The sequence below is a fragment of the Nicotiana tomentosiformis genome, chromosome 9, assembly GCF_000390325.3.
Source record: "Nicotiana tomentosiformis chromosome 9, ASM39032v3, whole genome shotgun sequence".
NCBI classification, from domain to species: domain Eukaryota; kingdom Viridiplantae; phylum Streptophyta; class Magnoliopsida; order Solanales; family Solanaceae; genus Nicotiana; species Nicotiana tomentosiformis.
Genome location: NC_090820.1, coordinates 112933382 through 112959705, shown reverse-complemented (window position 1 = coordinate 112959705; position 26324 = coordinate 112933382). Strand labels below are relative to the sequence as shown.

The following is a 26324-nucleotide window of genomic DNA, read 5'->3' as shown; positions in this document are numbered from 1 at the left end:
GTTTACGTGAATCTGGTAACTTTTACTTCTTATTACTGTAGTATTAATTTGAGGTTGTCTTAAGAAACCTTAAATCTCTCTCCCCCGAGGGATCATCCATACTCTTTTGCTATTGATCAAGGCACTGATGCATCATTTTCAACATTTGAAGAATCACCAGTTCAAGCTAGAAAATATCTTAAATGTGATAAGTTTTTAATATCGAACTTTACATTTTATTGATTTAATAAGATGGCCTCCTAACTTGATACTTTCTGAACTTTTGGTATTATTAAAGTTTCTCACCTAGCTGATCTACTTTATTCCTTATCTGGTTAATTGAAGATAGGCTGCAACTGGAATATCATTTGGCAGCCAATTTTATCTGCAACTAATTGCAGGGATATAATTTTTTTCACTGCACTGATATACTTGTGTACACCTATGCTCTGTGCTAAAGGAAGAAATTGTGGCCGATTAAATCACAATAAAATCTATAACGTAATCTTTAAAATCCATATCATTCTCGTGTGGAGGTTCTCCTTTCTGGGTTGGAAGGAAAATTAGTTCTCGAACTATACAAGTTAGAAATGTCTTGTTCTTTGTACAGTTATTCAGCATTCAATTGTGGTTTCAAATTGAATCTGGAAGCCTGTTCTTCAATCGGTATGTTGTTGCACAACTAATATTGTGGAAATACTTTCAGAATCTGCTAAAGCAAACATGTCTCCTACTGGCCCTAACTCAGACTCTTCAACCCAATCAGAAAGGCCAAGTAGTAATGGAGATTGTGTGTCATGACGTCTGCCAACAATGATTAGTTCATATTCGTCCTCCATTGATCGCATAACAGCAGCTGTCCCTGTTCCATCCCGTATCATCTTTTCTACATACTTGACCCGATAATTTCCTGCCATACCACTTCTTGCTTCACTTACCATTTCATTATCCATCGTCTTCTGTATTGTGTCATAATCAGTCGTTGCTATTTTACCGCCTTCTTCTTGCTGAAGGAGCAATCGGACTATTGTGAGGCTGATGTTTCGTTTTCCAGCCATGCGTTCTCCCAGAGCGAGTGCTTCCCTATCATCTGGTCCTCCCAAGAAAAGTACAGCAACACGATACGAAGACCAAGCATCTAGTATGGGCCTTGAGGTGTTCACAAGTGACCGGTCTACAATTACTGCAACGGAACAAGGTGCTGTCTGCAGGATTTTTTCATTCATAATTTTAATACCTACCTTGGATACTGTCTTCCTGCTGGAACTAAACCTTTTGTGGAAAGGAATCATTATGAGAGATGCCCTCCTTTCAAGCGCCATGTTGCAGACTTCGTCATGCATCATAACATAAGGAGATATAGCCGTAAAGGGATGCATGGCTACTGTCTCACGGAAGTTCTGCTCAAACACTTTGAAGGCATTGATGATTCTTTTCGAAGCTGAGGCCTCGTTTACGTGCTTCATCATTGGGAGTTTGTGGTTTATGAGAAGCGGATGAGCACGGCCAACAAGCTCTATTAAATGTAGCATGGCAATATCCATGTGGCTTTGGTTTGAGGGGTGAAGTGCTTCCAGCAAGTTTATTGTGGCTGGAACATTTTCTTGATCATGTATACATGCAAGAACCCGAAGTTCAGAGTGGGCCTTCAAATGCTGGACATTCCGATTTTTGTGTGCTGCATATCTTTTGTGTGGATCATACAGGGATTTCAGTATTGGAGTAACGATAGCAGTTGCAATGAACAGGTTTATGCACAAGACAACAAAAGCTTCATCTGCTATTGCCTGTGTTCGACGAAAACCAATTCACAGGTATATATCAAAATGTGAATTAATGCATGAGCGAGTTAAATATATTTTTGCAACTATATATAGTTTACCTCATTTTGCTTCATCATTTTAAACATGCCTAGCTCCAGAACACCTTGGACGTTGGTTACGAGGCCAATTGAGATTGCATCTCGGAGTGAAACTTGGTTGCAAATTGAAGAGATAAGTGCTCCAAGGAATTTCCCCAAACAAGCAACGAGAATAACTGATTGCAGAAGCAAATAATTCCTGAGTTTCACAGAAAATATATCAGTAACCAACCCAGTTTTGACGAAGTAGATGGGCATAAACAGCCAAGAAACGATGAAATGAAGCTTCTCCACCAGGGCAGAACCTAGGGGAGGTCCAGCTGGTATGGCTAGACCGTAAATTAATGGCCCATAGAAGATGTGTAGGCCTAGAGCCTTGCTGCAAAATCCAGACAGCAAGACGCCTATAAATATCATACAAATGAAACCTTGCTTTAATGGCTCCCCCGGAGGATTTCTTCGCGTTCCCCATATTATTAGGGGTCTCACACCAAAAAATATAACCATAGTAAAGCCAATACCAGCTGTGATGTTTTGGAGAATGATGAATTTCTCGAGAGAGGGTTGACTTGACAGGCTGGTGATAGTTATGATTAAAAACCCAAACATATTGCTGACAAGGGAACACGACATTGCCATCCTTCCAAAATCTGAATTGACCATCCTAAGCTCAGTGAGATAGTGAGCGATGACTGGGAAGCCAAGCACCGATGACATGGTTGCTACTACGGGGAGTGAGTCCGACACTAATGGCTCAACATTTATTTCAATGCTGAGCAGAATGAAAGAGGTGGTGATGCTTAGTACAATAGAAGCCGCCACAGTTGATACACCAATGATGAACGCCTTCTTCTCAACTCTCTTCAGGATCCAAGGATCTATTTGTACTCCAATCAAGAAGAAGTAGAACATATAGCCAAATAGAGCAACCGCATCGATGAGTACCAGACTTCTGTAAGGATAAAAAAGCTCTATGAATCCACCAATCCGTCCAACAAACGACGGACCTAGTGCTATACCACCCTGCAGCGAAAGCAAACATCTTACAATGTGCTGTAATTGGGATCCTAGTGCTTAGATATTTAAGCCTAGGATATGCATGCATGTGATTTCATTCAGGCTAATTTACAAGATGATAATTAAATACTTATCAAAATGGCTGGACTTAGAATATTTTTGCACGAAATTTGAGCTAATCAAACTGATTCTACCTCCCATAGTTTGCTGGGAGTTATGGAGATCAAAATATGCTGGCAAACAGTGGCGGAAGCAAGATTTTACCAAAGGGATTCAAAAAAAAATAAAAAATAAACATGCAAAGAAGCTAAGGGGATTCAGCATCTAATATATATCCATGAAAAAAAAATTAATTTTCGGCGAAGGGGGTTCGGCTCCTACTAAAGTAAAGGAAGGGAAGAATTGGTCTGAACCTCTTTCTTCTCTTCTTATGATTGTTCTGTGATGGGTTTTATCCTTTTAGGATTAGGTTTCATTAACCCTTCCGCTTGTAGACAGACAGAAAGCAAAAAGAGAGCCCGAGGTGCTGACCCGCAGCGAGGCAGGCCCGTCTATCCCGATCGGGTGATATAGAACTGAGAGAAACCATATGCTATCACGCCTGTATCAATCTCTGATTATTTTCACTATCACAGATTTCAAGGGCACTTCAGCACATCAAATGGGAAACCATACTTCGGATCCTAGCCCAATCAATACACAAGTTTATCATGATCAAATGGTTTAAATCACCATGCCTGGTGGTTAAATTAAAAACTGATGGAAGCTGCAAAGAAGGGGGACTATAGAGCAGGCACTAGCAATTGGGCTGAAGCAAAGGGTATTTTGCTGGGATCAAGAAAATGGCTAGAAATGGATATGTAAAGATCATTGCTGAAACTGATTCTATGGTACTCACTACATGTGTTTTGCAACAAGGAGATCCACCATGGAGGATGATGAGTACACTGGAAGCTATCAGACAAATTAATTAATAGAAGAGCGCAAGGGATAGTTGTCAAGCAATATTGCTATAGAGAGGCTAATGAAGTGTTAGATAAACTAGCTTCTCTCAGCCATGCTTATTGCCAGCCCACTGACTTTACCAACTTCGGGCAACTATCTGGCAAGTTGAAGGCTTTCACCAACTAGTCAAATGGCAAATGGCACCACTCAAAGTTTGAAAATTCATAAGAATAAGAATTATGTTTTGACCATCGTTGAGCCTAGGGGCGAAGCTATGTGCGGCCAAGGGTGGTCAACTGAACACCCTTCGTCCAAAACTTATACTCACTCCGTTCTAATTTATGTGAACCTATTTCCTTTTTGGTCCGTTCCAAAAAGAATGACCCCTTTCTAAATTTGGAAACAATTTAGCTTAAACTTCCAATTCTACCCTTAACGAGAAGCTTTTATAACCACACAAATACCCTGGACCCCTTTTTGACTTGTTTAGAACCACAAATTCTAAAAGTCTTTATTTTTTCTTAAACTCTGTGCTCAGTCAAACAGGTTCACATAAATTGGAACGGAGGGAATACTATGTACAAGATAAAATATTACTTGTTATTGATACCCTAGCATAGCCCACTAGTCCCTTATTGAACACACTTATTGAATTTTCTGGCTTCGCCACGGCTTTGAACCAGCAAACTTTATAGCAGTAATTTTGGGGTGATAGAGCCTAACAACTATACTACAGAGCACTTGCACATGTACTTAGCTTATTTTGTACACAGAGTTTGGGATGCCAAACTATCATAGAATATGAAAAGGTCAAATAATAGAAAAAAAACAAGGAACTTACAAATATTTGGATGACATTGGTAGGTTGGCCGAGGGGTTTGAGGAGGGTAGAAGTCAAGAGAACGAAAAGGGAGGCCAGGGAAAGCTGAGCCAGAAGGAGAGGAACTGAGTAATCTAATGGGTTTGCATGGTGGAAAAAGATTGACCCTTTGGATTGAATCTTGCCGATTGACATGCAAATGGAGGAATGATTTTCTCCACCAGCTTTAAATATTTCAGCATACGTCGCTATGTCATCCGGTTCCATTACGTGCGAACCCATTTCAAACCTCAGATCCCTTTATTTCCTCAAATCTTTGTCTTCTTTACGCTGGCCTCCCTTTCTGCATCATCCTCTCCTGCATATGGAGAGGAACAAGAAATGTCGATGACCAAGAATAGCAAGTCTTTGACAGTTTAAAGCTATGGTCAAAATCCAATATGGCTCCTATTTTTTCGCCAAATTAAGGACTTATAAAAAGAGTAAACAAATAAAGGGTACAAAGGAAAATGTTTGGTTAGGTAATAGAACATATTTTTGAAAATATATTATTAAGACAAATACTAAATGAGACGATATGGGTAAGGGGCGGAGGGTAGTAGGTCCAAGTCCAGGGGTCGGAGTGACGGTAGAGATGTTAAGGGGATGGGTGGCGGGGATGGGGGTAGGGGTGAGTGGGGCGAGGCGGGAGGTGGAGGTGTAGAATAAGATGGGGTAGGTTGAGAAAAGATTTTAGAAAATATTTTTCTTCCTTTTGATTTAAATTGGATGAAAATTAGTCCACGAAAAAAATATTTAAGCAAACAGGAGAAAATTTTAAAATATTTTCACCAAACACACCCAAAATGTATGCATAAACTAAAGTAAATTTATTTAGATGAATCTGTGTCCAAACTCTACATCAACTCATGATCATAATACAATACAAGTATTAGTAACTGATTTACCCAAAAAAAAAAAAAAAGTGGGGGTTAATGTTCGGATTTGGAAATATGAATGCAAATCAATCAATTGGAGCGACTGGGATGTTAGTGCATGTGGAGGAAAGACGAGCTTTGATAAAAAGACAGAGCAGATCATTTTACATCTGGCACACAGTACTCACCCAACCCTAGCCTAGTTTGCTTACACTGCTACTATCTCATAGCTGCTAGTTTCTTCATCCATGGCGGATTGTAATTCCGTCCTCATAGCTGCAGTTTTAGCTCTATTATTGACGATCGCCAGCTCCGAGGGACCATTCATTGTGGCACACAAGAAGGCCACTCTTACTCGCCTCAAATCCGGTGCCGAACGACTCTTTATCTCCATTGATATCTATAATAAAGGATCTGCGTACGTTTTCATCTCTTTTCCCCCAGATCCCACTTGTTTCTCTTCTGGTTACTACTTTTATTGCCAAATTGACATAACAGAGGAGGATGAGGGAAAATGACTGCAGAGGAAAGGGGTTTTTTTGCCGTTTGTAAGAGGTAGATGAGGTAAAGAGAAGTTGAGGGATCCAAGTCAGCTGTTTAAGCCCCTTGAGTAGTTGCAAGCATAAGATCTTTTATTAGTGAAAACATTGTTAATTCTCTGAAAATTAACCACTAATGATATTTGGTCAATTAAATCTTTCCTACCTTGTTAACATTTTTTATCTCAAACTTGTGTGTGCATGCTTTTACCTGCCTTAAATTTAATACTGCTTTAGCAAGGCTATTTTCTGAATCTTCCCTTTCTTGTGTCTATCCACCATTAGATCTCGGAGATTTGGTGATGCTATTTCTATGAAATGGATTCTTTGTGTTCTTTCTTTATTTTTTTTGTAAAAAACAATGTGTTGCTGATCTTTTGATACGAATAAGCTCTTATTTGTTCAGGACGGCATATGATCTAAACCTTAATGATAGCTGGTCTCAAAATGTGTTTGACATTGTCGCTGGCAACACATCCATGTCATGGGAAAGGCTGGATGCGTGAGTTTTCATATTATTTGTGGTATCTGACAATTAAGTATCTTTAAATTTATCTCTTTATCATACTTGATTATCTGATGTCACGGGAACTGTTCTCTCGCATTCCTTTTGTCACACCTCCTTTTCCCCGAGGGATAGGGGACAGGGAATTTTTTCAATTTAAGTGACATTATTCGAAATGAGTTTATTTATTTATTTAGAGTCGCCGCTTGGAATAATTTATGGTGTCCCAAGTCACCGATTTATTTTAGAATCCCAAATCGAGGAAATCTGGCTCTTATTTTTGGTCCGCGAACACAGAAGACCGGGTAAGGAATTCTGTTAACCTGGGAGAAGGTGTGAGGCACTCCCGAGTTCCGTGATTTTAGCACGTCACTTAACAATTAATACTTGGCGTAATTATCTGATTTATTACATGTTTTAAAACTATATGTGCATTTTTATTCCTTTTACCGATTTTATTACATTACTGCATTTTAAACTTTTATGGAATTATTATGAGACGAGTTACGTTGTCATACACTCGTTGTTTATCCACATCGCAAATCGTGTCACGTGAAACGCACCCGCAATCTACAACGTGTTTAATTTTATTTATTATTGTTTGAAGTTGTGGTCGAGTCACGTGAAACGCACACTCGAATTGAGGTTTACGTATCATGACTATGCCACAGGAACCGTACCCATAGTCACGATGATTTATTATTAATCGCGCCTAAATCAAGCTACGATGTTCGAATATTATTCAATTACTAATTTTGACATTATTGTAAGGTCATGATGTATGTATATTGTTATGGAGGAAATGAAGTAAATTAATTATGGAAAAAGTTGGCTAGCTTGTGAATGTTTATTTGTTTTTGGTCATGTGCAACAATTAGCCCATAAATACGCTAGGGAAGTCCAATTAAAGTCTTACACCAATCATGGCCCAACCTAATCTCTTGTAATTTTACTGCTAACCAATATTTGAAATTAGACTAAATTTATGGCAGGAAAAGATAGATACAGACATGACCAATTTAGTCACTAAGATAGGAGATCAAAATGAAACTAAAGCATGCTAAAATGGAAAGCCATTACTTCATTGAATAAACAAAAAAAGTAACGAATTAATACATATTCATCAATAAAATTAACCATATGAACTACTAAAAAGGACAATAAATTAATCTTAACAAATACTCAATATGAGAACAAATTAATCTTAGCACACTCAGATGCGAACTCGATCATATCATACTCAAAGTTAAATTAAAACAGAGTGACCCAAAACATTAATGAGAAAAAAAAATAGAAAGAGAAGTGAACCTTTGTATTGATGATTCTGGATTTAAATTACAACCACTCAATGATCGGATAACTCTCAACTGGACCCTTCGGACCACGGAAAACTCGAGCGGCAAATCTCAACTTGCAACCTCAATCGACCTTGCAAAACTCACGATTTAGTGGCTATTTTTGGAGCTTTTTTTTTGTTGGGGAGAGGGGGTTAATGATTGGTCAAAAGTGGTCAAGGGCTGGTGGTTTTGGAGTGGTGAAGCTGCTGTATTTTTCGAAAGAATGACACGAGTAAAAATTTTCTTATTTTAGAAGAAGAAAAATATTTTTTTCTCAATTCCTTCCTCCCTATTTTTTCCTTTCTCTCTCTCTCTCTCTCTCTCCCTTTTTTATCACATTTCTCTTCTATTTATATAAAAATAAATTCGGAATTTTCAGATTTTTATTTTTTATTTTTTATTTATTTTTTATTTTTAATTAAAAAGAATTTTCACTTCCCATTTTTCTTATTTTTAAAAAAAAAAAATTCCCCACTTTTCTTTACTTTTATTTTTTAATTTCTCACTTTTTTACTTTTAATCTATTTAAAATCCCACTTTTTTACTTTTTTTTTTATTTTCCACTTATTTTACTTTTCTATTTTTATTTCCCACTTACTTTTACTTTTTTTTTAAAAAATAAATCAGATATCCTTACTTTTATTTTTTGATTCCAACTTTATTTTACTTTTCATTTTTTAAAATTTTCACATTCTTTGACTTTTATTTTTTTAATTTTTCACTTTCTTTTACTTTTTTTATTAAACAATCTCTACCTACTTTTACTTTTTAATTTTATATTTCTACTCTTCCTATTTTGTAATTCCCATCCGAAATTTGTTTTTTTTAAAAAAATAATAATTAATTTTTATTTATTTTCGGTTTTTAATTCATTTTATTAAAAATAAAGATAAAAATAATATTAATAGTAATATTTACATAGTAGAAGGTGATAAAAATTTAAATATAGTCAAAAATTAGGTGCTCACAGCTACTGCCCCTCTTTGCTTGGAAACATGGAGAGTTTTCAGGCAAAGACTAGGTGAGCCACGTGACTAATTTTTGACCAACCCATTATTCAAAAGGAAAAGAAATAAAAGATAGGGTGCAACCGAGTCCTGGTTTTGGACAGCCTACATATCCTGGGTTATAGGGGAATCAGGTCGTGTGTAGTTCAAAGAGAATGGTGGAATGATGAGTTGAAGAGTCGAGTGAGGTTCCGTCGAGGCTCCGGTCCGCGGTCCGCGGTCCTGCTATTATATCACAAAAAAAAAAAACTAAACAAGCCTATCAATTATGAGTTACAAGATTCCTATTTATGAGTCTTCAGAAACTTGATCTTGAGTCTTGACTGGTTCTTCATGCAGACTCTGATCTAAACGTTGATGCTAGCTGTAGGTTCTAGTTCATTGTTCTATAACTTCGTCTAATCAAAACAGGACTCCAATGCTCGTGGCTTCAGTCATGTCTTAGCATTCCACATCTTTTCAATTGCTATTGCATTTTGGATTCACTTATTTTTTTCTTTTCTTTTATTCTGAATTGAAACTTCTTCTTTTGGTCATCTCGAACCTTATGCCTCGAGGTAAAACCTACTCAGACACCAAAATAAACAATCGAACAAAATTTTTCTGCCCCAATTTGCACTAGAAAAATTTCATGAGTTATTGTAACAAAATTCTAAACTACTTCTTTATTGAAAGCAATAAAAGGTCGGGAGTGGTGTACCCTGAAAATGTCATGTTTTTTTTTTTTTGGATTGTGTTCTTTTATTGTCAAAAGGATATCTCAACTAAGGATTGGTGTACCTTATGTTGGGAAAATGTGGCCAGGGAATGGGATACCCTATATTGGCAAAGATATCGGGAAATGGTGTACCCTGCTTTTAAGATCAAATCAACTAGGGAGTGGAGACTCTATGTTGGAAAAAGCGACTAGGTAGTGGAGACCCTATGTCAAAAATAAAATCAACTAGGGAGTGGAGACCCTATATTGGAAAAAACGACTATGGAGTGGAGCCCCTATGTCTAAAAATAACAACTAGGGAGTGGATACCCTATGTTGGAAAAGCGACTAGGGAATAGAAACCCTATGTCTAAAAACATCAACTAGGGAGTGGAGACCTTATGTTGGAAACGAAACTAGGGAGTGGAGACCCTATGTCTAAAAATCATCAACTAGGGAGTGGGAACCCTATGTTGGAAAATCATCAACTAGGGAGTGGAGACCCTATGTTTGAAAAGAGACTAGGGAGTGGAGACCCTATGTCTAAAATATCATCAACTAGGGAGTGGATACCCTATGTTGGAAAATCATCAACTAGGGAGTGGAGACCCTATGTTGGAAAAGAGACTAGGGAGTGGAGACCTTATGTCTAAAATATCAATCAACTAGGGAGTGGATACCCTATGTTGGAAAAGCGACTAGGGAGTGGAGACCCTATGTCTAAAATAAAATCAACTAGGGAGTGGAGACCCTATGTTGGAAAAGGCGACTAGGGAGTGGAGACCCTATGTCTAAAAATAAAATCAACTAGGGAGTGGAGACCCTATGTTAGAAAAGGGACTAGGGAGTGGAGACTCTATGCCTAAAAATCATCTACTAAGGAGTGGAGACCCTATGTTGGAAAAGCGACTAGGGAGTGGAGACCCTATGTCTAAAAATTATCAATTAGGGAGTGGAGACCCTATGTTGGAAAAGCGACTAGGGAGTGGAGACCCTATGTCCAAAATAACTTCAACTAGGGAGTGGAGAGCCTATGTTGGAAAAGCGACTAGGGAGTGAAGACCCTATGTCTAAAAATATCAACTAGGGAGTGGAGACCCTCTGTTGGAAAAGAGACTAGGGAGTGGAGACCCTATGTCTAAAAACATCAACTAGGGAGTGGAGACCCTATGTTGAAAAAGCATACTAGGGAATGGATACCCTATGTCTAAAAACATCAACTAGGGAGTGGAGACCCTATGTTGGAAAAGAGACTAGGGAGTAGAGACCCTATGTCTAAAATAAAATCAACTAAGGAGTGGGGACCCTATGTTGGAAAACACAGCTAGGGATTGGAGACCCTATACTACCATGATTTTTTTTCTTTCTTTTTAATTTCATATATATATATATATATATATATATATATATATATATATATATATATATATATATATATATATTTAAGATAATGAGTAAAATGCGGGAAAGAGTTTGAAGAAGTCTTCCCTTTTGCAGTAGTTGCTGCAAAACTATTTCTAGCCTTTGCGTAATTTCGTTTTGGTTGCACCTGCTTCTTGCAAGGTTGCTTTTGGATTGCACATGTTTTCCTATTTTTTTTTTCAAACAAAGAACAATTTGTCAGTTTGAAACGGTGGTTGGTTTTGTGGCCTTGATTGTTTCAGTCACTTGGTCTCGGTCCTTTCAGTTGCAACTGGTTGTTTCCTGAATATCGATTGCATTTCTAACCTCGGAGAATCTCTGGTTTTTTCGGACTTTGCCATGATGGTTAGTCACGTGGGACTTAACCTTTTCAACTTTTATTTTGCCCTTGTGGGCATTTGACTTTGAATTTCCTCTTTCAACAGTTTTTGATTTCGAAACATCGGCCAACATGGCCAGTTGGAGTCAACTTGATGCCCTTGCCGAGATTGGGTGCCTTTTCTTTTGCATATTGGCTTGTATCAAGTGAGAACCCTGTAAATCAGTCCTGCCTTCCCTTCTTTGTCTTAGTTTCATAACAGAGTTAAATCGAAAAGGATTCAAAGAAAAGCAAACAATGGAATGGACAAATGAATTTAGACAAGAGGTATCCCTTTCGGGGAAAAGAAAGAAGGACTTATCTGGAGTGTATACAGACTTCAATGAACATGACATGCCTCTTGGACTAGATGCATGATCTGTGTAAATCGTCCAACTCTCAGAAATTCATCATAACTCTTGCTTTGAGACTGAGAAACTTTGCCCAGGACTGTGTCAATGCCAGTGATTGTGAGGATCCTCTTTTCGATCAGTGGCGCCCTTTGCGGGTTTTCACCAGCTGGCCTCTCTCATTTCTCTTCTCAACATCGCCTTATAGTGCTCTTTGTGAGTTTTCACTAATAAGACTCTCTCATTTTCGAATTTCTCTGCTTACCATCGCCTTATGGTGCCCGTGAGGTTTTCATCAATAAGACTCTCTTATTTTGTTGTATCAGATCCAAGTTACTGTATCCTCCCATTTTGAATCTCTTTGCCGATTGATCGGAAGGACTTGAAAATGATTTGGGTAAAAAGGATTTGGATTGAATTACAACTTTGGAACCTTTTAGACAAAATCATCGCCAAACCATTATAACATCTGCCCCAGTTTTACTTTTGAGGGAATTTGGATTTTTATTTTGGTGTGACTGAACCCCAAAGAGATGCTGCCTACGTATCCTTTCGGAATCAAGTCAAACGTAGTTCAAGGAACTTTATTTATTTTTTTTAATCATTTTTTTTTCCGTAGTAACTTCCAGGTTCCAAAGCGGGAGATCAAAGAAACAAAAAAGGGTCAAACATAATACCTCTTGATCGCATCTGCATTGACAGCTGTTTCGGGGTCATTTCCTTCAATGTTTCCCAAGTACAGCGCTCCTTTCGGCAACAGTTTTCTTATAATATATGGACCTTTCCAATTTGGAGCAAATTTTCCTTTTGCTTCCTTATGATGCGGGAGAATACGTCTTAGAACGAGTTGCCCCACTTCGAATTTTCTGGGTCGTACTTTCTTGTTGTAGGCATGAGTCATTCTTTGTTGGTACAACTGCCCGTGGCAAACTGCGGCCATTCGATTTTCATCAATCATAGTTAATTTTTCCAATCAGGCCTTTATCCATTCATCATCCTCGATCTCGGCTTCAACAATGATTCGAAGAAAGGGAATTTCAACTTCTGCAGGTATTACGGCTTCAGTGCCATAAACCAATAAGTAAGGCGTAGCCCCAACTGATGTGCGCACGGTTGTGCGATATCCCAATAATGCGAAAGGCAGCTTTTCATGCCACTGTCTAGAACTTTGAATCATTTTCTTGAGGATCTTCTTGATATTCTTGTTTGTAGCTTCAACAATGCCATTAGATTTGGGCCGATAAGGGGTAGAATTACGATGCGTAATCTTAAATTGTTCACATACCTCCCTCATCAAGTGGCTGTTCAGATTTGCAGCATTGTCTGTAATGATAGTTTTAGGAATACCAAAATGACAAATAATGTTGGAATGCACGAAGTCCACTACCGCTTTCTTGGTGACGGCTTTGAAAGTGACTGCTTCAACCCACTTTGTGAAATAATCAATGGCAACCAAGATGAATCTGTGCCCATTTGAAGCTTTCGGCTCGATTGGCCCAATGACATCCATACCCCAGGCAACGAACGACCAAGGTGCTGACATAAGGTGTAACTCTGAAGGCGGTGCATGAATCCGGTCACCGTGTATCTGAAACTGATGACACTTCCGGACAAAACTGAAGCAATATCCTTTTCCATGGTCATCCAGTAATAACCTGCCCGAAGGATTTTCTTTGAAAGGACATATCCGTTCATGTGAGGTCCACATACTCCCGAATTCACTTCGTTCATGATCTTTTCAGCTTCTAGGGTATCTACACACCTCAAGAGATTCAGATCTGGAGTTCTTTTGTACAAGATTTCTCCGCTCAAGAAGAAACTGCTGGCAAGCCTTCTAATGGTTCTCTTTTGGTCTCCACTAGCCTGTTCGGGATATTTCTTTATTTTCATAAACCTTTTGATATCATGATACCATGGCTGAACATCTGGTTCTATTTCAATTGTATTACAATAACCATGCCTCTCTCGAATTTGGATTTCCAGCGGGTCAATATGGACATTGCCCGGATATGGCAGCATTGAGGCCAAAGTAGCTAATGCATCAGCTAACTCGTTGTGGAATCGAGGAATATACCTGAACTCGACGGACTTGAATCGTTTGCTTAGATCTTCCACATGTTGCCTATATGGGATAAGCTTGATATCTCGAGTTTTCCATTCACCTTGGGCTTGCCGAATGATCAAATCTGAATCTCCTGTGATTAAAAATTCTTCCACATCCGGATCAACTTCCATATTCATGCCCATAATGCAGGCTTCATACTCAGCGGTGTTGTTGGTACAGAAGAACCGAAGCCGGGCTGTGGCCGGGTAGTGCTGACCGGTGGGTGAAACCAAAATTGCCCCAATCCCGACACCTTTTGCATTTACAGCTCCATCAAAGAACATTTTCCAAGCATTGGTGTCTTCTGGAATTACTTCAACTGAATTTACTTCCTCGTCCGGAAAGTAAGTACTTAGGGGTTGGTATTCATCATCAACCGGGTTCTCAGCTAGATGATCCGTCAAGGCTTGAGCTTTCATTGCTGTACGAGTGACATAGACAATGTCGAACTCAGTGAGCAGGATTTGCCATTTTGCTAACCTTCCCGTGGGCATTGGTTTCTGGAATATGTACTTTAGAGGATCCATTCTAGTTATGAGATATGTGGTATAGGCCAAAAGATAATGTCTGAGCTTCTGGGCGACCCAAGTTAGGGCGCAACAAGTTCTTTCCAACAAAGTATACTTGGCTTCATAAATGGTAAACTTCTTGCTCAACTAGTATATGGCTTTCTCTCTCTTCCCGGTCACATCATGTTGCCCCAGGACACAGCCAAAGGAATTTTCCAAGACTGTTAGATACAAGAACAAAGGTCTTCCTAGCTCGGGTGGAACCAACACTGGCGGATTTGACAAATATTCTTTGATCTTATCAAAAGCCTCTTGACATTCATCTGTCCATTTGATCACTGCATCTTTCTTCAGCAACTTAAATATGGGCTCACACGTGGTAGTAAGCTGAGCAATGAACCTGCTGATGTAATTCAATCTCCCTAGTAGACTTATGACCTCTTTCTTGGTTCTCGGAGGTGGCAAATCCCGAATAGACATTATCTTTGCCGGATCTAACTCAATACCCCTCCGGCTGACTATAAACCCCAGAAGTTTCCCAGATGGAACTCCGAATGCACATTTGGCTGGATTTAATTTCAAATCATACCTGCGCAGACGCTCAAAGAACTTTCTCAGATCTTGCACATGGCCTTCTTGTGTTCTGGATTTAATGATCACATCATCCACATACACCTCAATTTCCCGGTGCATCATGTCATGGAAGATGGCAGTCATGGCTCTCATGTAAGTTGCCCCGGCATTTTTCAAATCGAATGGCATGACTTTGTAGAGAATATTTTTGGATTTTGAATTGATTTGTTTCTTTTTTCAAATGAAAGACTTCTATAAAGAATTTTTTTTTTTTGGTTTTAAATTTTTATTTATTTGGGATTTTCTAAGAAAAAACTTCTAAAGAATGAATTAAAGAAAAATATTTTTGGATTTTGACTTTTTTTTTATAAAAAAAAATCCAAAAGAAAAACTTCTATAAAAGAAGGAAATTTTTTGGATTTTTTGGATTTTTTGCCTACGTATCTCACATCCGGTGAGAATCAGACCCGCGTAGTTCGGTAGGTTTTGGAGTAATAGGAAAACACGACTTATTTTGAAAATGACTTTTTTTTTCAGAGTTTCAGTATTTTTCAAATACCTGGATTTTCAAAATCGAGTATTTTTTTTTACCTCACTCTTTGTTTTTTCTTGGTTCCCTTTTCTTATTCTAGAAGCCGGTCAACATGCAAGCCGAAACAAACATATGCACAAATAGCACGTAAAATGCATTAAGATGGTCCAACATATTGGGTACACCTGTCCTAGACGAACCCAACCCCTATGTTGAGTTCCTAAAGTCAAATGCACGTGATGCAAATAAACGTTCCTACTAGGGATCCGGCATGAGGCTATGTTATTCTAGGTTTAGATCCTAGGTGTGTTGTTCTAGACCTGGCTTACCCGAGCAGACAACTCGAGCCGAGGGGGGCAGCGTACCGGGAATATAGAAGGTTCACCAGCTTTGCAACTTGTCCGAACCTCGATCTAAAATTAGGGTATGACTCTAACAGAAAAGAAGTCACGCGAAGCGCACGCTTCCCAAAAGATTTAGAAGACTCAAAGAGAAGAGGGTTTCTTAACAGTTTATATACAGTTCAAGCAATATCAAAGCGGTAAAAAGCGGCATTTAGCATATCAGGCTCAAACACGTAAAAATAAGATAATAAATAAAAGCCAAGTATAACAGCTATTCTAAGCTCGAATTCTGAACCCTGAACCAGAGATTCTGGGTTCTTATTCCCCAGCAGAGTCGCCAGAGCTGTCACACCTCCTTTTCCCCGAGGGGATAGGGGATAGGGAGTTTTTTTATTTTAAGTGACATTATTCGAAATGGGATTATTTATTTATTCATATTCGCCACTTAGAATAATTTATGGTGTCACAAGTCACCGATTTATTTTAGAATCCCAAATCGAGGAAATTTGGCTCTTATTTTTGGTCCGTGAACACAGAAGACCGGGTAAGGAATTCTGTTAACCTGGGAGAAGGTGTGAGGTACTTCCGAGTTCCGTAGTTTTAGCACGATCACTTAACAATTAATACTTGGCGTAATTATCTGATTTATAACATGTTTTAAAACTATATGTGCATTTTTATTCCTTTTACCGCTTTTATTACATTACTGCATTTTAAACTTTTATGGAATTAATATGAGACGAGTTACGTTGTCGTACACTCGTTGTTTATACACATCGCAAATCGCGTCACGTGAAACGCACCCGCAATCTACAACGTGTTTAATTTTATTTATTATTGTTTGAAGTTGTGGTCGAGTCACGTGAAACGCACACTCGAATTGGGGTTTACGTATCATGACTATGCCACAGGAACCGTACCCATAGTCACGATGATTTATTATTAATCGCGTCTAAATCAAGCTACGGTGTTCGAATATTATTCAATTACTAATTTTGACATTATTGTAAGGTCATGAGATATGTATATTGTTTTGGAGGAAATGAAGTAAATTAATTATGAAAAAAGTTGGCTAGCTTGTGAATGTTTATTTGTTTTTGGTCATGTGCAACAATTAGCCCATAAATACGCTAGGGAAGTCCAATTAAAGTCTTACACCAATCATGGCCCAACCTAATCTCTTATAATTTTACTGCTAACCAATATTTGAAATTAGACTAAATTTATGGCAGAAAAAGATAGATACAGACATGACCAATTTAGTCACTAAGATAGAAGATCAAAATGAAACTAAAGCATGCTAAAATGGAAAGCCATTACTTCATTGAATAAACAAGAAAAGTAACGAATTAATACATATTCATCAATAAAATTAACCATATGAACTACTAAAAAGGACAATAAATTAATCTTAACAAATACTCAATATGAGAACAAATTAATCTTAGCACACTCAGATGCGAACTCGATCATATCATACTCAAAGTTAAATTAAAACAGAGTGACCCAAAACATTAATGAGAAAAAAAAATAGAAAGAGAAGTGAACCTTTGTATTGATGATTGTGGATTTAAATTATAATCACTCAATGATCGGATAGCTCTCAACTGGATCCTTCGGACCACGGAAAACTCGAGAGGCAAATCTCAACTTGCAACCTCAATCGACCTTGCAAAACTGACGATTTAGTGGCTATTTTTGGAGCTTTTTTTTTGAGGGGGATGGCTGGAGGGGGGTTAATGATAGCTCAAAAGTGGTCAAGGGCTGGTGGTTTTGGAGTGGTGAAGCTGCTGGATTTTTCGAAAGAAAGCCGAAGAAAGAATGACACGAGTAGAAATTTCCTTATTTTAGAAGAAGAAAAATATTTTTTTCTCAATTCCTTCCTCCCTATTTTTTCCTTTCTCTCTCTCTTTTTCTCTTTTTTCATCACATTTCTCTTCTATTTATAGAAAACAAAATCGGAATTTTTAGATTTTTTATTTTTTATTTTTAATTAAAAATAATTTTCACTTCCCATTTTTCTTATTTTTTTTTTAAAATAATTCCCCACTTTCCTTTACTTTTATTTTTTAATTTTTCACTTTTTTTACTTTTAATATATTTAAAATTTCACTTTTTTTACTTTTTTTACTTTTCTTTTTTTATTTCCCACTTATTTTACTTTTATTTTTTTATTTCCCACTTACTTTTACTTTTTTTTTTATAAAAAAAATCATATACTCTTACTTTTATTTTTTAATTCAAAGTTTATTTTACTTTTCATTTTTTAAATTTCCACATTTTTTTACTTTTATTTTTTTAATTTTTTATTTTCTTTTACTTTTTTTATTAATCAATTTCTACCTACTTTTACTTTTACTTTTTAATTTTATATTTCTACTTTTCCTATTTTTTAATTCTCATCCGAAATTTGTTTTTTACAAAAATTAATATTTATTTATTTTCGGTTTTTAATTCATTTTATTTAAAAATAAAGATAAAAATAATAATAAAAATAATACTAAAAATAATAATTGACCTTTTAAATTATTAATAATTTTTTCTCTCTATATATATATATATGTATAAGTGTAACAAAGTTAAAAAAAATATATATTAAATTTTAAAAATATTTACATAGTAGAAGATGATAAAAATTCAAATATAGTCAAAAAAATTAGGTTCTCACACCTTTGAGTTGGAGGCTAAGACAAAAACAGTGTTTTATGGTGCACCAGCAGTTATAACATTCCGCATCCCCACAAAGGCTGCTCTGCAGGTTTGACATTCTCGTCAGTTTCTTGACATGCTTTTACCTGTTTGGTTGATATGGAATATGGATGGTGTTGGATCTTAAATGTTTTTGTTCTAGGAGGCATACTCAACTCCAATCCTTCCTCTTGACATACTAGCTGATAGACCTCCTGAGAAAAAGTTTGATTGGGTAAGATTAAGTACTAGTTGCAGCTGCACACGGCCATCTAAATATGGTTTAACTGGTCGTTGTTTCTTATAATGACTTCCTTTAATTTTATTTTATTTTTCTTGCATGGATATCTTACACTGCTGGCAAAAATTCACAGGCTAAGGTATGATTTCTGCTTGTATTATTATTGGTTTTTAGAATGATTACAATCATGTAAAACTAGAAATCGATTTGGGCAAGAAAGAAAGAAGATGAAGAAGACGTGAGGAAGGGGGGAGAAGAAATACTTATCTGGAAAGAAAGTTTTTTTCTTTTTTGGGCATCAAAGACCTTTCCTTTTTTTGTTGTATTTCATATTTTAGGTGTTCAATAGGTCGAACCCTAAGATAAGAAAAAAAATTAGTGCCAAGGTTAAGGGGACGCCGATGTATTTGGCTGCAAATGTTAAAAGTAAACTACATGGTGTAGAAAATTTGAGGACAGTGTGAAACATGGAGTATAGTCTCATTTGATATCCCCTAGTCCTCCCCAAAGTTGGACGTGTTTTATGACATCTTGAATTGATGTATCTTACATCTCTCACGTGATTCCCTTCTTTAAAAGTAATGTGGGGTTTCTCTTGAACTTATGATGGCTTCGGTGGAAAGTTTTAAGAATTAGGTCCTAACTTTCATCTGTCTTTGTTTTTTTGCAGAGTTGGTTGGTAAAATATGGATCTTTGATTTCTGTGGTCTCAATTGTGGTTCTGTTTGTATACCTGGTTGCAACCCCATCAAAATCCAGTGTCGCAAAGGGAACCAAAAAGAAACGGTGAATGTTGGTTCCACAACTTGGTCTTTATTCAAGCAAGGATGCATATCAAGTTGGACACCTTCAGTTTTAGTTCTTTTGCGTCGTAGGTATCACAGGTTACCAGTTTAGATTTACACTACAACGTCTGAGGAATTGATCAGTAAACTGAATTGTTTTTTCTCCGCAGATTTCTAGGTTACAGATTCACTGTAAGAGAATGTTGAACATAGTTTTAGTCCTTGAACAACAGATCAGTCGCCTGTTTCTTGAGCAGCAACGATTCATTTTCTTATGGTTCCTTCCAGTGCTTTTTTCTTCTTTTTTAATGAGGTTGAGGTGCAAAGAGTTTTGCTTGCCCAAATGGTGGGTTCTTTAAAAATCATTATCTGAGAGAGCAGATTAGGTTTGAGTAAGACTTTAATCTTTCTGTGACTTGCAAGGTAATCGCAGGAGATGCGAGCTTATTCATATGTTTATTGCATATGATTGCTCTAATTAAAGATCTAATGTAGTTGTGTTTCAAAACCTTTCTTTAATTAAAAAGTTCCATTAAGTCAACGTAAGTAATCAGTTATAAATTTAATGAGGAATAACTTTAGAAAAGTTTTAGACTTTTATCCCTCAGAATCTCATTTATATACTAATTCATATCCTAGTCTTATCAAGTTAAAAGAGTAGTCAATCTGAAAATGATTATAAATCATATAGTTGGGCAGAGAGAATTTAGAGTAGAAAGTTAAATATAACACGCATAAATCTATCCACATTTTCCTGGCTATGGAGTAAATGAAGCCGGAAATATGCAAAGAGATCCATACAGCAAGATAAAGAAATGCCCTTTAAATTTGTGGATCACCAGATTCAGAAAAGTGAATGGTCTCCATTCCAATAAGTTGATAGTTGAACTAAGAATACATAACAGTTCATTTGAACAAATTAAAGTTACAAGAGGCAGAGGGAAGCAAATGCACACATGTCCTCTACAACGTCCGGACGAAATCTGGTGCATCCTTCCTGGGACCAACCAATGTTCGATACAAGTACATCTTCTCTACCTTTTGCCTATCATCAGAGCAAGTGTCTGTCTGGTCGCTCTCACTGATGATCTCCACATTGAGCCTCGGCATCTTCTGAGCAACAGCCTTGCATGCTCCAAGGGTCACTTGGCAGGACGACATCCAAAGGGATCGCATTGTCTCATACTTCCCCACGTCCGCCAGAAGTGCCACATTACCAAAAGGGCTATCCCTGATCTCAAGCTTTTTCATTTTCTTGCACCCGTTCAACACATATAGCATCCCCTTGTCACTATCTCCAGCAAAGGCTATGGAGAGCATCTCAAGCTGCTCAGCATACATTCCTATGTAAAGGAAAACCTGATCAGTTAGAAGACCAGAGACTGACAGCCGCTTGAGGCCTTTGCACGACTGTACAATTGCCCCAAAACCTTCGTCTAGTGGCTGCATGGTAACTGCGTCTGGCACAGTTGGGTTAAGAGTGCACAATCTAAAACGAATAAAGTTTGGGCAATTTTTGGCAACGGTTATAAGTGCAGCATTAGTCATCTGCTGGCAGAAATACAATAATGAGTTGAGTTTTGGACAACCGGCTGATATTGCAACCAAGCCCTCTTCAGTTACAGCAGCATGGCCAAATCCATGAAGGTCAGATGGGAAGACCCTTAATTCCTGCAATTCTTTACAAGTAGAAGCCACAACACCTAGCCCTTTATCTCCAATAGTATCCAAAATCTGTAAAATCAATATTTACTGTGTCAAACATTTGTAGGAAAATAGGGCAACAAGGAAATAATTAAAAGGGGGGCAAGAATATCAACCCATAGGCGCTCTAATTTTCCACAGAAACGAATCAGCTTTATAAGTTCAGCACTGTAGATTCCAGGTGCGTAGCTCAAGTTCAGAGACGACAAATTCAGGCAAATTGGATAAATAGCAGGCAGGCAGCGAGGAGCAACCTCCAAGAACCCCGACAAGCTCCTAATAGAAGTACACCTCTGCAGAGCATTCTTTAGTTTGTTGTAAGTCTCAGAAACTGGATCACTGACAAAAGTCCCTGTCCCCAAGTCCACTAAGTGAGGAGCTTTAACTAAAATCCTTTGAAGAGCATCAAGAGGCACAGTATGATTTAATCTCAGACTTCTTAGGTTTGGACATCTAGCCACTAGCCTCTCAAGAGCTGCCAAGTTAACTTCTCCTTTGAGGCAGGCAAAATTCAAAGAGACAAGAGTAGTGCAGCTCTCTGAAAAACAACTAAGCCACTGCCCTCTACGATCTTCGACTTCATTTTCCTGCAAATCCAACTCCCTTAAAAACCTGCAAATGAGAACCAATTAACAAGAAACCAAATGATCAAAGTGAAGATACCCTTGCCAAAATTGTCAAGAATCAGACGATCAATTTCAATTAATCATCTACCCTGTGTATCATTCAAATGCATCACAATTTTGCCTTAACACAAGTTCAAACCATCCTTGCAGCTCCTCACAGACGTTCTTCACCAAGACATCATGGGTATGAAAATTTGTAGAGAACCAAGGTGCAGCGAAGAAAGGTGTTTACATATCTTACTTCATACGCAGAGTGAGCTATAAAGAAGCTTGCAGCTTTAAGAGACAGTTGATTGCGAATAAACATGACATTTCAACATGAACTACCATGAGCCACCAAAAAGAGAAAGACTTATTCTATTAGAACTTATTAAAGTAGTCCGAAGAACAGAACTTGCGTAAACTGTAGACTGAGTTTAATAGCCAAAACTAAACAAGCATGCAGAACTAAACTGACATCGCAAAACAGAGAAATATCCCAACAGCACAATTTGGTATATTGCTTGGTTAAGAACGAATACTCAGAGAAGCCACAAGGATGAAGAACTGCAGCAATATAGGAAAGGACTACTGCTACATTAATGCAATTCACGAAAAGCAAACACACATATCGAATGCACCAACAATAAGACAAGTAAGAAATAATAATGCATATATATTCTATTAGGCTGAAAGATTTGCTGCAGTAAAGGAATATATACCTGCAATTGGAAGCAATAGCAGCAAGACCATCAGTGGAGAAACCTTCACAGCTAACCAATATCAAAGACTTAAAATTAGGAAAGGATCGCGAGAGTAGCTCAAGGCTCTCATCCGAAACCACCATCCTCTTCAAACGAAGCTCCTCCAAGTTCACACCACTCGCGGCCATCGCCTCAATCCAAGGGTCAACATAACCTCCCCAATCATGAGGGACCAAATTGAAATCCGCAAAATGGGGCTTCCCTTTCAAGGTAAGCGACCTAAGCCTCGGAAACCTAGCAATCACTCTCTCGGGGCTTACCGCGTAACAATTCCCTACAAAAACCTTCTCTCTACTGAACCTCTCAACTCTATACCAGGAATTACAGACCAAAGAGACCGCATTTCGGTCCCTGTGGGAAGTCAAGAAATTGAAGACATGCTCCAACACTTCCTCAGGGAAGTAATTCATCATACATTGACACAAACACATTATTTGATGGTAACACTACCCTTCCAACATACTTATTAAGTAGAACAACTTCACATTTTTGAACAAAAACTAGATCTAACAACACAGAGAGAGTAGATCTAAAGACTTGACCTTTATGGTACTACAAGTAGAACATTTGGATAGATCTGAAAGAGAAAAAAAAAAATGAAATTCAAGAAATACGATATTAATTAATCAGATAAGGAATATAGTCATCATCACCATCATATATAAAATAATAATAATATTAAGAAGCGATGATTAGAGAACAACTTTATGAAAATGAGCAGATCTGAAGTGAAGAAGCTATTCCGACAGAGAGACAGAGCTCCCTCCGTGGGCAGTAAATCTCTTATTATTATTATTATTATCACTCACTCATCAGAGAAGAAACTGTTCTTCTCTCTCTCTCTCTCCCCCCCATCTCAATATGATGATAAGATATCTAAGCAAAGTGCTTCACATCATCACCACTCATCAGTCTTCAGGAAAAAAAGGAAGAAAGAGAGAGAAGTGTCTCTCCTCATCTCTATTGACTAACCAAAGTAGTAAGCTCAATCTTGACTCTGGTTGAGTTAAAAGGAATGATCGGACGGTAGATATATGTCCTTGAGAGCAGAGTAACATGCATGTGTCTTTATCTCAAAAGCAATGCCAGTTTCGCAAAATTGGCCATTCCTTTCACCATCTATTAACACGAAATGCCATTTTGTTGATAAGCTTCTCTAACCACAACACGTTCTTGGTAATGGACTTATAGCCTGGTTGGTGCTGAAATTCTTTTTTTTTTTTTTTGCCAAATGTATTTTTTTTTAAAATAAATTAAGGTGTTTGATAAAACTTTTAAAAATAAAAAAATATTTTTGATTAGAAATAATTTTTAAGAAGAAAAAAACTAGTTTCTCTCCAGAAATGCTTATTTGAAAAATAATTTTGAGAGAAATATATATAGAAATACTTTTTAAAAGTTTTGACCAAACACTAATTGTTTCTCGAAATTATTTTTCAAATTAAGTAGTCAAACACAAACTGCTTCTCACCAAAAGCATTTATTTGAAAAGCACTTCTCAAAAAAAAGCTGATTTTAGAATCTTAGCCAAATAGGCTAATAGAGATTAAAATGAAAAGAAAACAGAGGAATGTGTATGGTCAACCAAAGATTAAGTAGGGAGCATTGACTAAGGATAGAGCGCAGTAGAAAAGGAGAAGTTGTTAGTAGTGGGGGCATGAGGGAGTAGTGGGGAAGCAAGTAGTATATGGATCACGACTGTGAATTGCATTAGGGAAGCAACTTGAAAGGTGTTATGGGTCTCGAAGGGCTACTTAGGTGGCCACAAAAGGGTCTGGTGGTAGAATAAAGAGGTCCAAGATAAAGTAAAATCCAAGAAAACAACGTATTAAAGCTAGTGGCGAGCAAAGACGAGGAGGAGAAAAGGACGAGTGGGGAAAAGGACGAGTAGGGACTGGTATAAGAAGGCTAGGAAGAAGACGAAATTAGTGATTACGGTGGCTAAGACTACAACATTTGGATTTTTATATAAAGAACTTGGGTCCAAAGGGACAAAAAGTTGTACAGGCTAGCCAAGATGAGAGAAAGGAAGACCTTTGACATGTACGAAATAAAGTGTATCAAAGACGAGAAAGGAAAAGTATTGGTGGAAGAAGCATATATTAGACGAAGATGGGCGACATACTTCTATGGACTCTTAAACAAAGAAGGGGACATGAACATTATACTAGATGATTTAGAGCACTCCGAGAGTAATTGAGAATTTGGGTATTGCATGCATATGAAGCTTGAGAAGGTTGAGGGAGTTATGCATAAGATGAGCAAGGATAGAGCGACTAGGCCAGATAAAATCCAAGCTCGAGGATGTTGGATTGGCTTACTAGATAGTTTAATATTATTTTTAAGACGATGAGGAGGCTAAAAAAATAGAAGTGAAGCATGATGATCGGTTGTACAAGAACAAGGGAGATATCAAAAATTATAACAACTATAGGGAAATCAAGATGATAAGCCACGTTATGAAAGTTTGGGAGAGGATGGTAGAAGTAAGGTGAGGATGAGTGTGTCTATTTTCGAGAACCAGTTTAGATTCATGTCGGGGCGTTCGGCTATAGAAGTTATCCACCTTGTAGGATATTGGTGGGATAATATAGGGAGAGAAAAAGAAGCTTGCATATGGTGTTCATTGACCTAGAGAAAGCTTACGATATAGTCCAAATAGGTTCTTTTATGGAGATGTTTGAAGACTAGAGGCATGCTTGTAGCATACATTTGGGTAATTTAGGATATGTATGATGGTGCTAAGACCCAGGTAAAGACAACAAGAAGAGACTCAAAATACTTTCCGGTCGTGATTGAGCTGCACCAGGGAACGCTTAGCCCATCTCTATTTTCCATGACAATGAATGTACTGACGCGTCATATTCAAGGGGAGGTACCATGGTGCATGTTATTTGTAGATGACATAGTACATATTGACGAGATTCGAGGCGGTGTTAACGCGAGGATGGAGGTTTAGAGACAAACCCTGGAGCCAAAATATCACGATCCAAAATCCATTAAAGGTCGTGATAGCGCCTAACACTGCTGTCAGGCAAGCCAATAATAAATTATTGCCTTAATTGCTCATTTTAGAAATTAAAATCATAGTTTTATTTAATTATATAGTACAAAATGGGATTTACAAGTGAATAAGAATAACTTCGCAACTACATTATTGAATGACCCGTAAGCACCCCTAAAACCTGGTGTCACAAATGCATGAGCATCAATTAGGGAGTAAAATAAAATACAGCATCTGTCCGGAATATAAGTTGGACAGAAAATTATAAATAATTTTGAGGGAGACTTTGCTGGCTGCGGAGCGTAACATAAAATGCGGCTCGCGGCAAGTCCCTGCATCATCCGCGCTTCTGAGCCTAAAGGACCACCGGACATAAATGTACCTGCACAAAAATGTACAGCAAGTGTAGTATGAGTACGTAAATCAACGTGTACCTAGTAAGTATCTTGCCTAACCCCCGAGGAGTAGTGACGAGAGATCGACATCGACACTCACTAGTGGTCCAATAATATCAGGTACAGTAAGGAGGTGATCAAATACGAGGCAGAATAATTAAATGAAATAAATAAGTGTAAATATGTAGTATAATTCTCCTCTTTACAATAAACTTAAGCTCTCAATTCGCAAATTCCTTCTCAACCGGAGCATATATATATATATATATATATATATATGTGTGTGTGTGTGTGTGTGTGTGTGTGTGTGTGTGTGTATGTG

General features: G+C 37.6%; 3 protein-coding genes across 5 annotated transcripts; 1 reads left to right on the top strand and 2 right to left on the bottom strand.

The window, feature by feature from the left end:
* Nucleotides 1-446: 446 nt before the first annotated feature.
* LOC104093107 (cation/H(+) antiporter 15-like) lies at nt 447-5022 on the bottom strand. Of its 2 annotated transcripts, none has more exons than XM_070185899.1 (3): nt 4644-5022; nt 1862-2863; nt 447-1766 (listed from the first exon to the last, which is right to left on the bottom strand). In XM_070185899.1, exons 1-3 carry the CDS (start codon nt 4902-4904, stop codon nt 639-641), a joined length of 2391 nt encoding a protein of 796 aa, XP_070042000.1. In that variant the 5' UTR covers nt 4905-5022; the 3' UTR covers nt 447-638. The 2 variants fall into 2 exon arrangements, with proteins under 2 accessions (XP_070042000.1, XP_009597115.1); XM_009598820.4 differs by lacking the exon at nt 4644-5022 and adding an exon at nt 3271-3847.
* A 149-nt stretch (nt 5023-5171) lies between these two features.
* On the top strand, nt 5172-19805 carry LOC104093108 (uncharacterized). Of its 2 annotated transcripts, none has more exons than XM_070185900.1 (3): nt 5172-5957; nt 6485-6580; nt 19416-19805. In XM_070185900.1, exons 1-3 carry the CDS (start codon nt 5788-5790, stop codon nt 19426-19428), a joined length of 279 nt encoding a protein of 92 aa, XP_070042001.1. In that variant the 5' UTR covers nt 5172-5787; the 3' UTR covers nt 19429-19805. The 2 variants fall into 2 exon arrangements, 1 of the variants encoding a protein (XP_070042001.1); XR_011411099.1 differs by lacking the exons at nt 5172-5957; nt 6485-6580 and adding exons at nt 18479-18574; nt 18668-18884.
* A 568-nt stretch (nt 19806-20373) lies between these two features.
* On the bottom strand, nt 20374-23584 carry LOC104099058 (protein AUXIN SIGNALING F-BOX 2-like). Its single transcript, XM_009605935.4, has 3 exons — nt 22562-23584; nt 21351-21846; nt 20374-21264 (listed from the first exon to the last, which is right to left on the bottom strand). The coding sequence occupies exons 1-3, from the start codon at nt 23032-23034 to the stop codon at nt 20494-20496; spliced, it is 1740 nt and encodes a 579-aa protein (XP_009604230.1). The 5' UTR covers nt 23035-23584; the 3' UTR covers nt 20374-20493.
* Nucleotides 23585-26324: the final 2740 nt, after the last annotated feature.

Bases quoted from the DNA above. Each gene is read 5' to 3' on its own strand.
- LOC104093107 (XM_070185899.1), bottom strand. From the start codon at position 4,904: ATGGGTTCGCACGTAATGGAACCGGATGACATAGCGACGTATGCTGAA. The intron at 2,864-4,643 runs GTAAGTTCCTTG...CTTTCGCTGCAG, and splicing joins CCAATGTCATCCAAATATTT to GGTGGTATAGCACTAGGTCC. The intron at 1,767-1,861 runs GTAAACTATATA...CGTCGAACACAG, and splicing joins AAATGATGAAGCAAAATGAG to GCAATAGCAGATGAAGCTTT.
- LOC104093108 (XM_070185900.1), top strand. From the start codon at position 5,788: ATGGCGGATTGTAATTCCGTCCTCATAGCTGCAGTTTTAGCTCTATTA. The intron at 5,958-6,484 runs GTACGTTTTCAT...TTATTTGTTCAG, and splicing joins ATCTATAATAAAGGATCTGC to GACGGCATATGATCTAAACC.
- LOC104099058 (XM_009605935.4), bottom strand. From the start codon at position 23,034: ATGTGTTTGTGTCAATGTATGATGAATTACTTCCCTGAGGAAGTGTTG. The intron at 21,847-22,561 runs GTATATATTCCT...TCTCATTTGCAG, and splicing joins GCTATTGCTTCCAATTGCAG to GTTTTTAAGGGAGTTGGATT. The intron at 21,265-21,350 runs GTTGATATTCTT...TTGATTTTACAG, and splicing joins GAAAATTAGAGCGCCTATGG to ATTTTGGATACTATTGGAGA.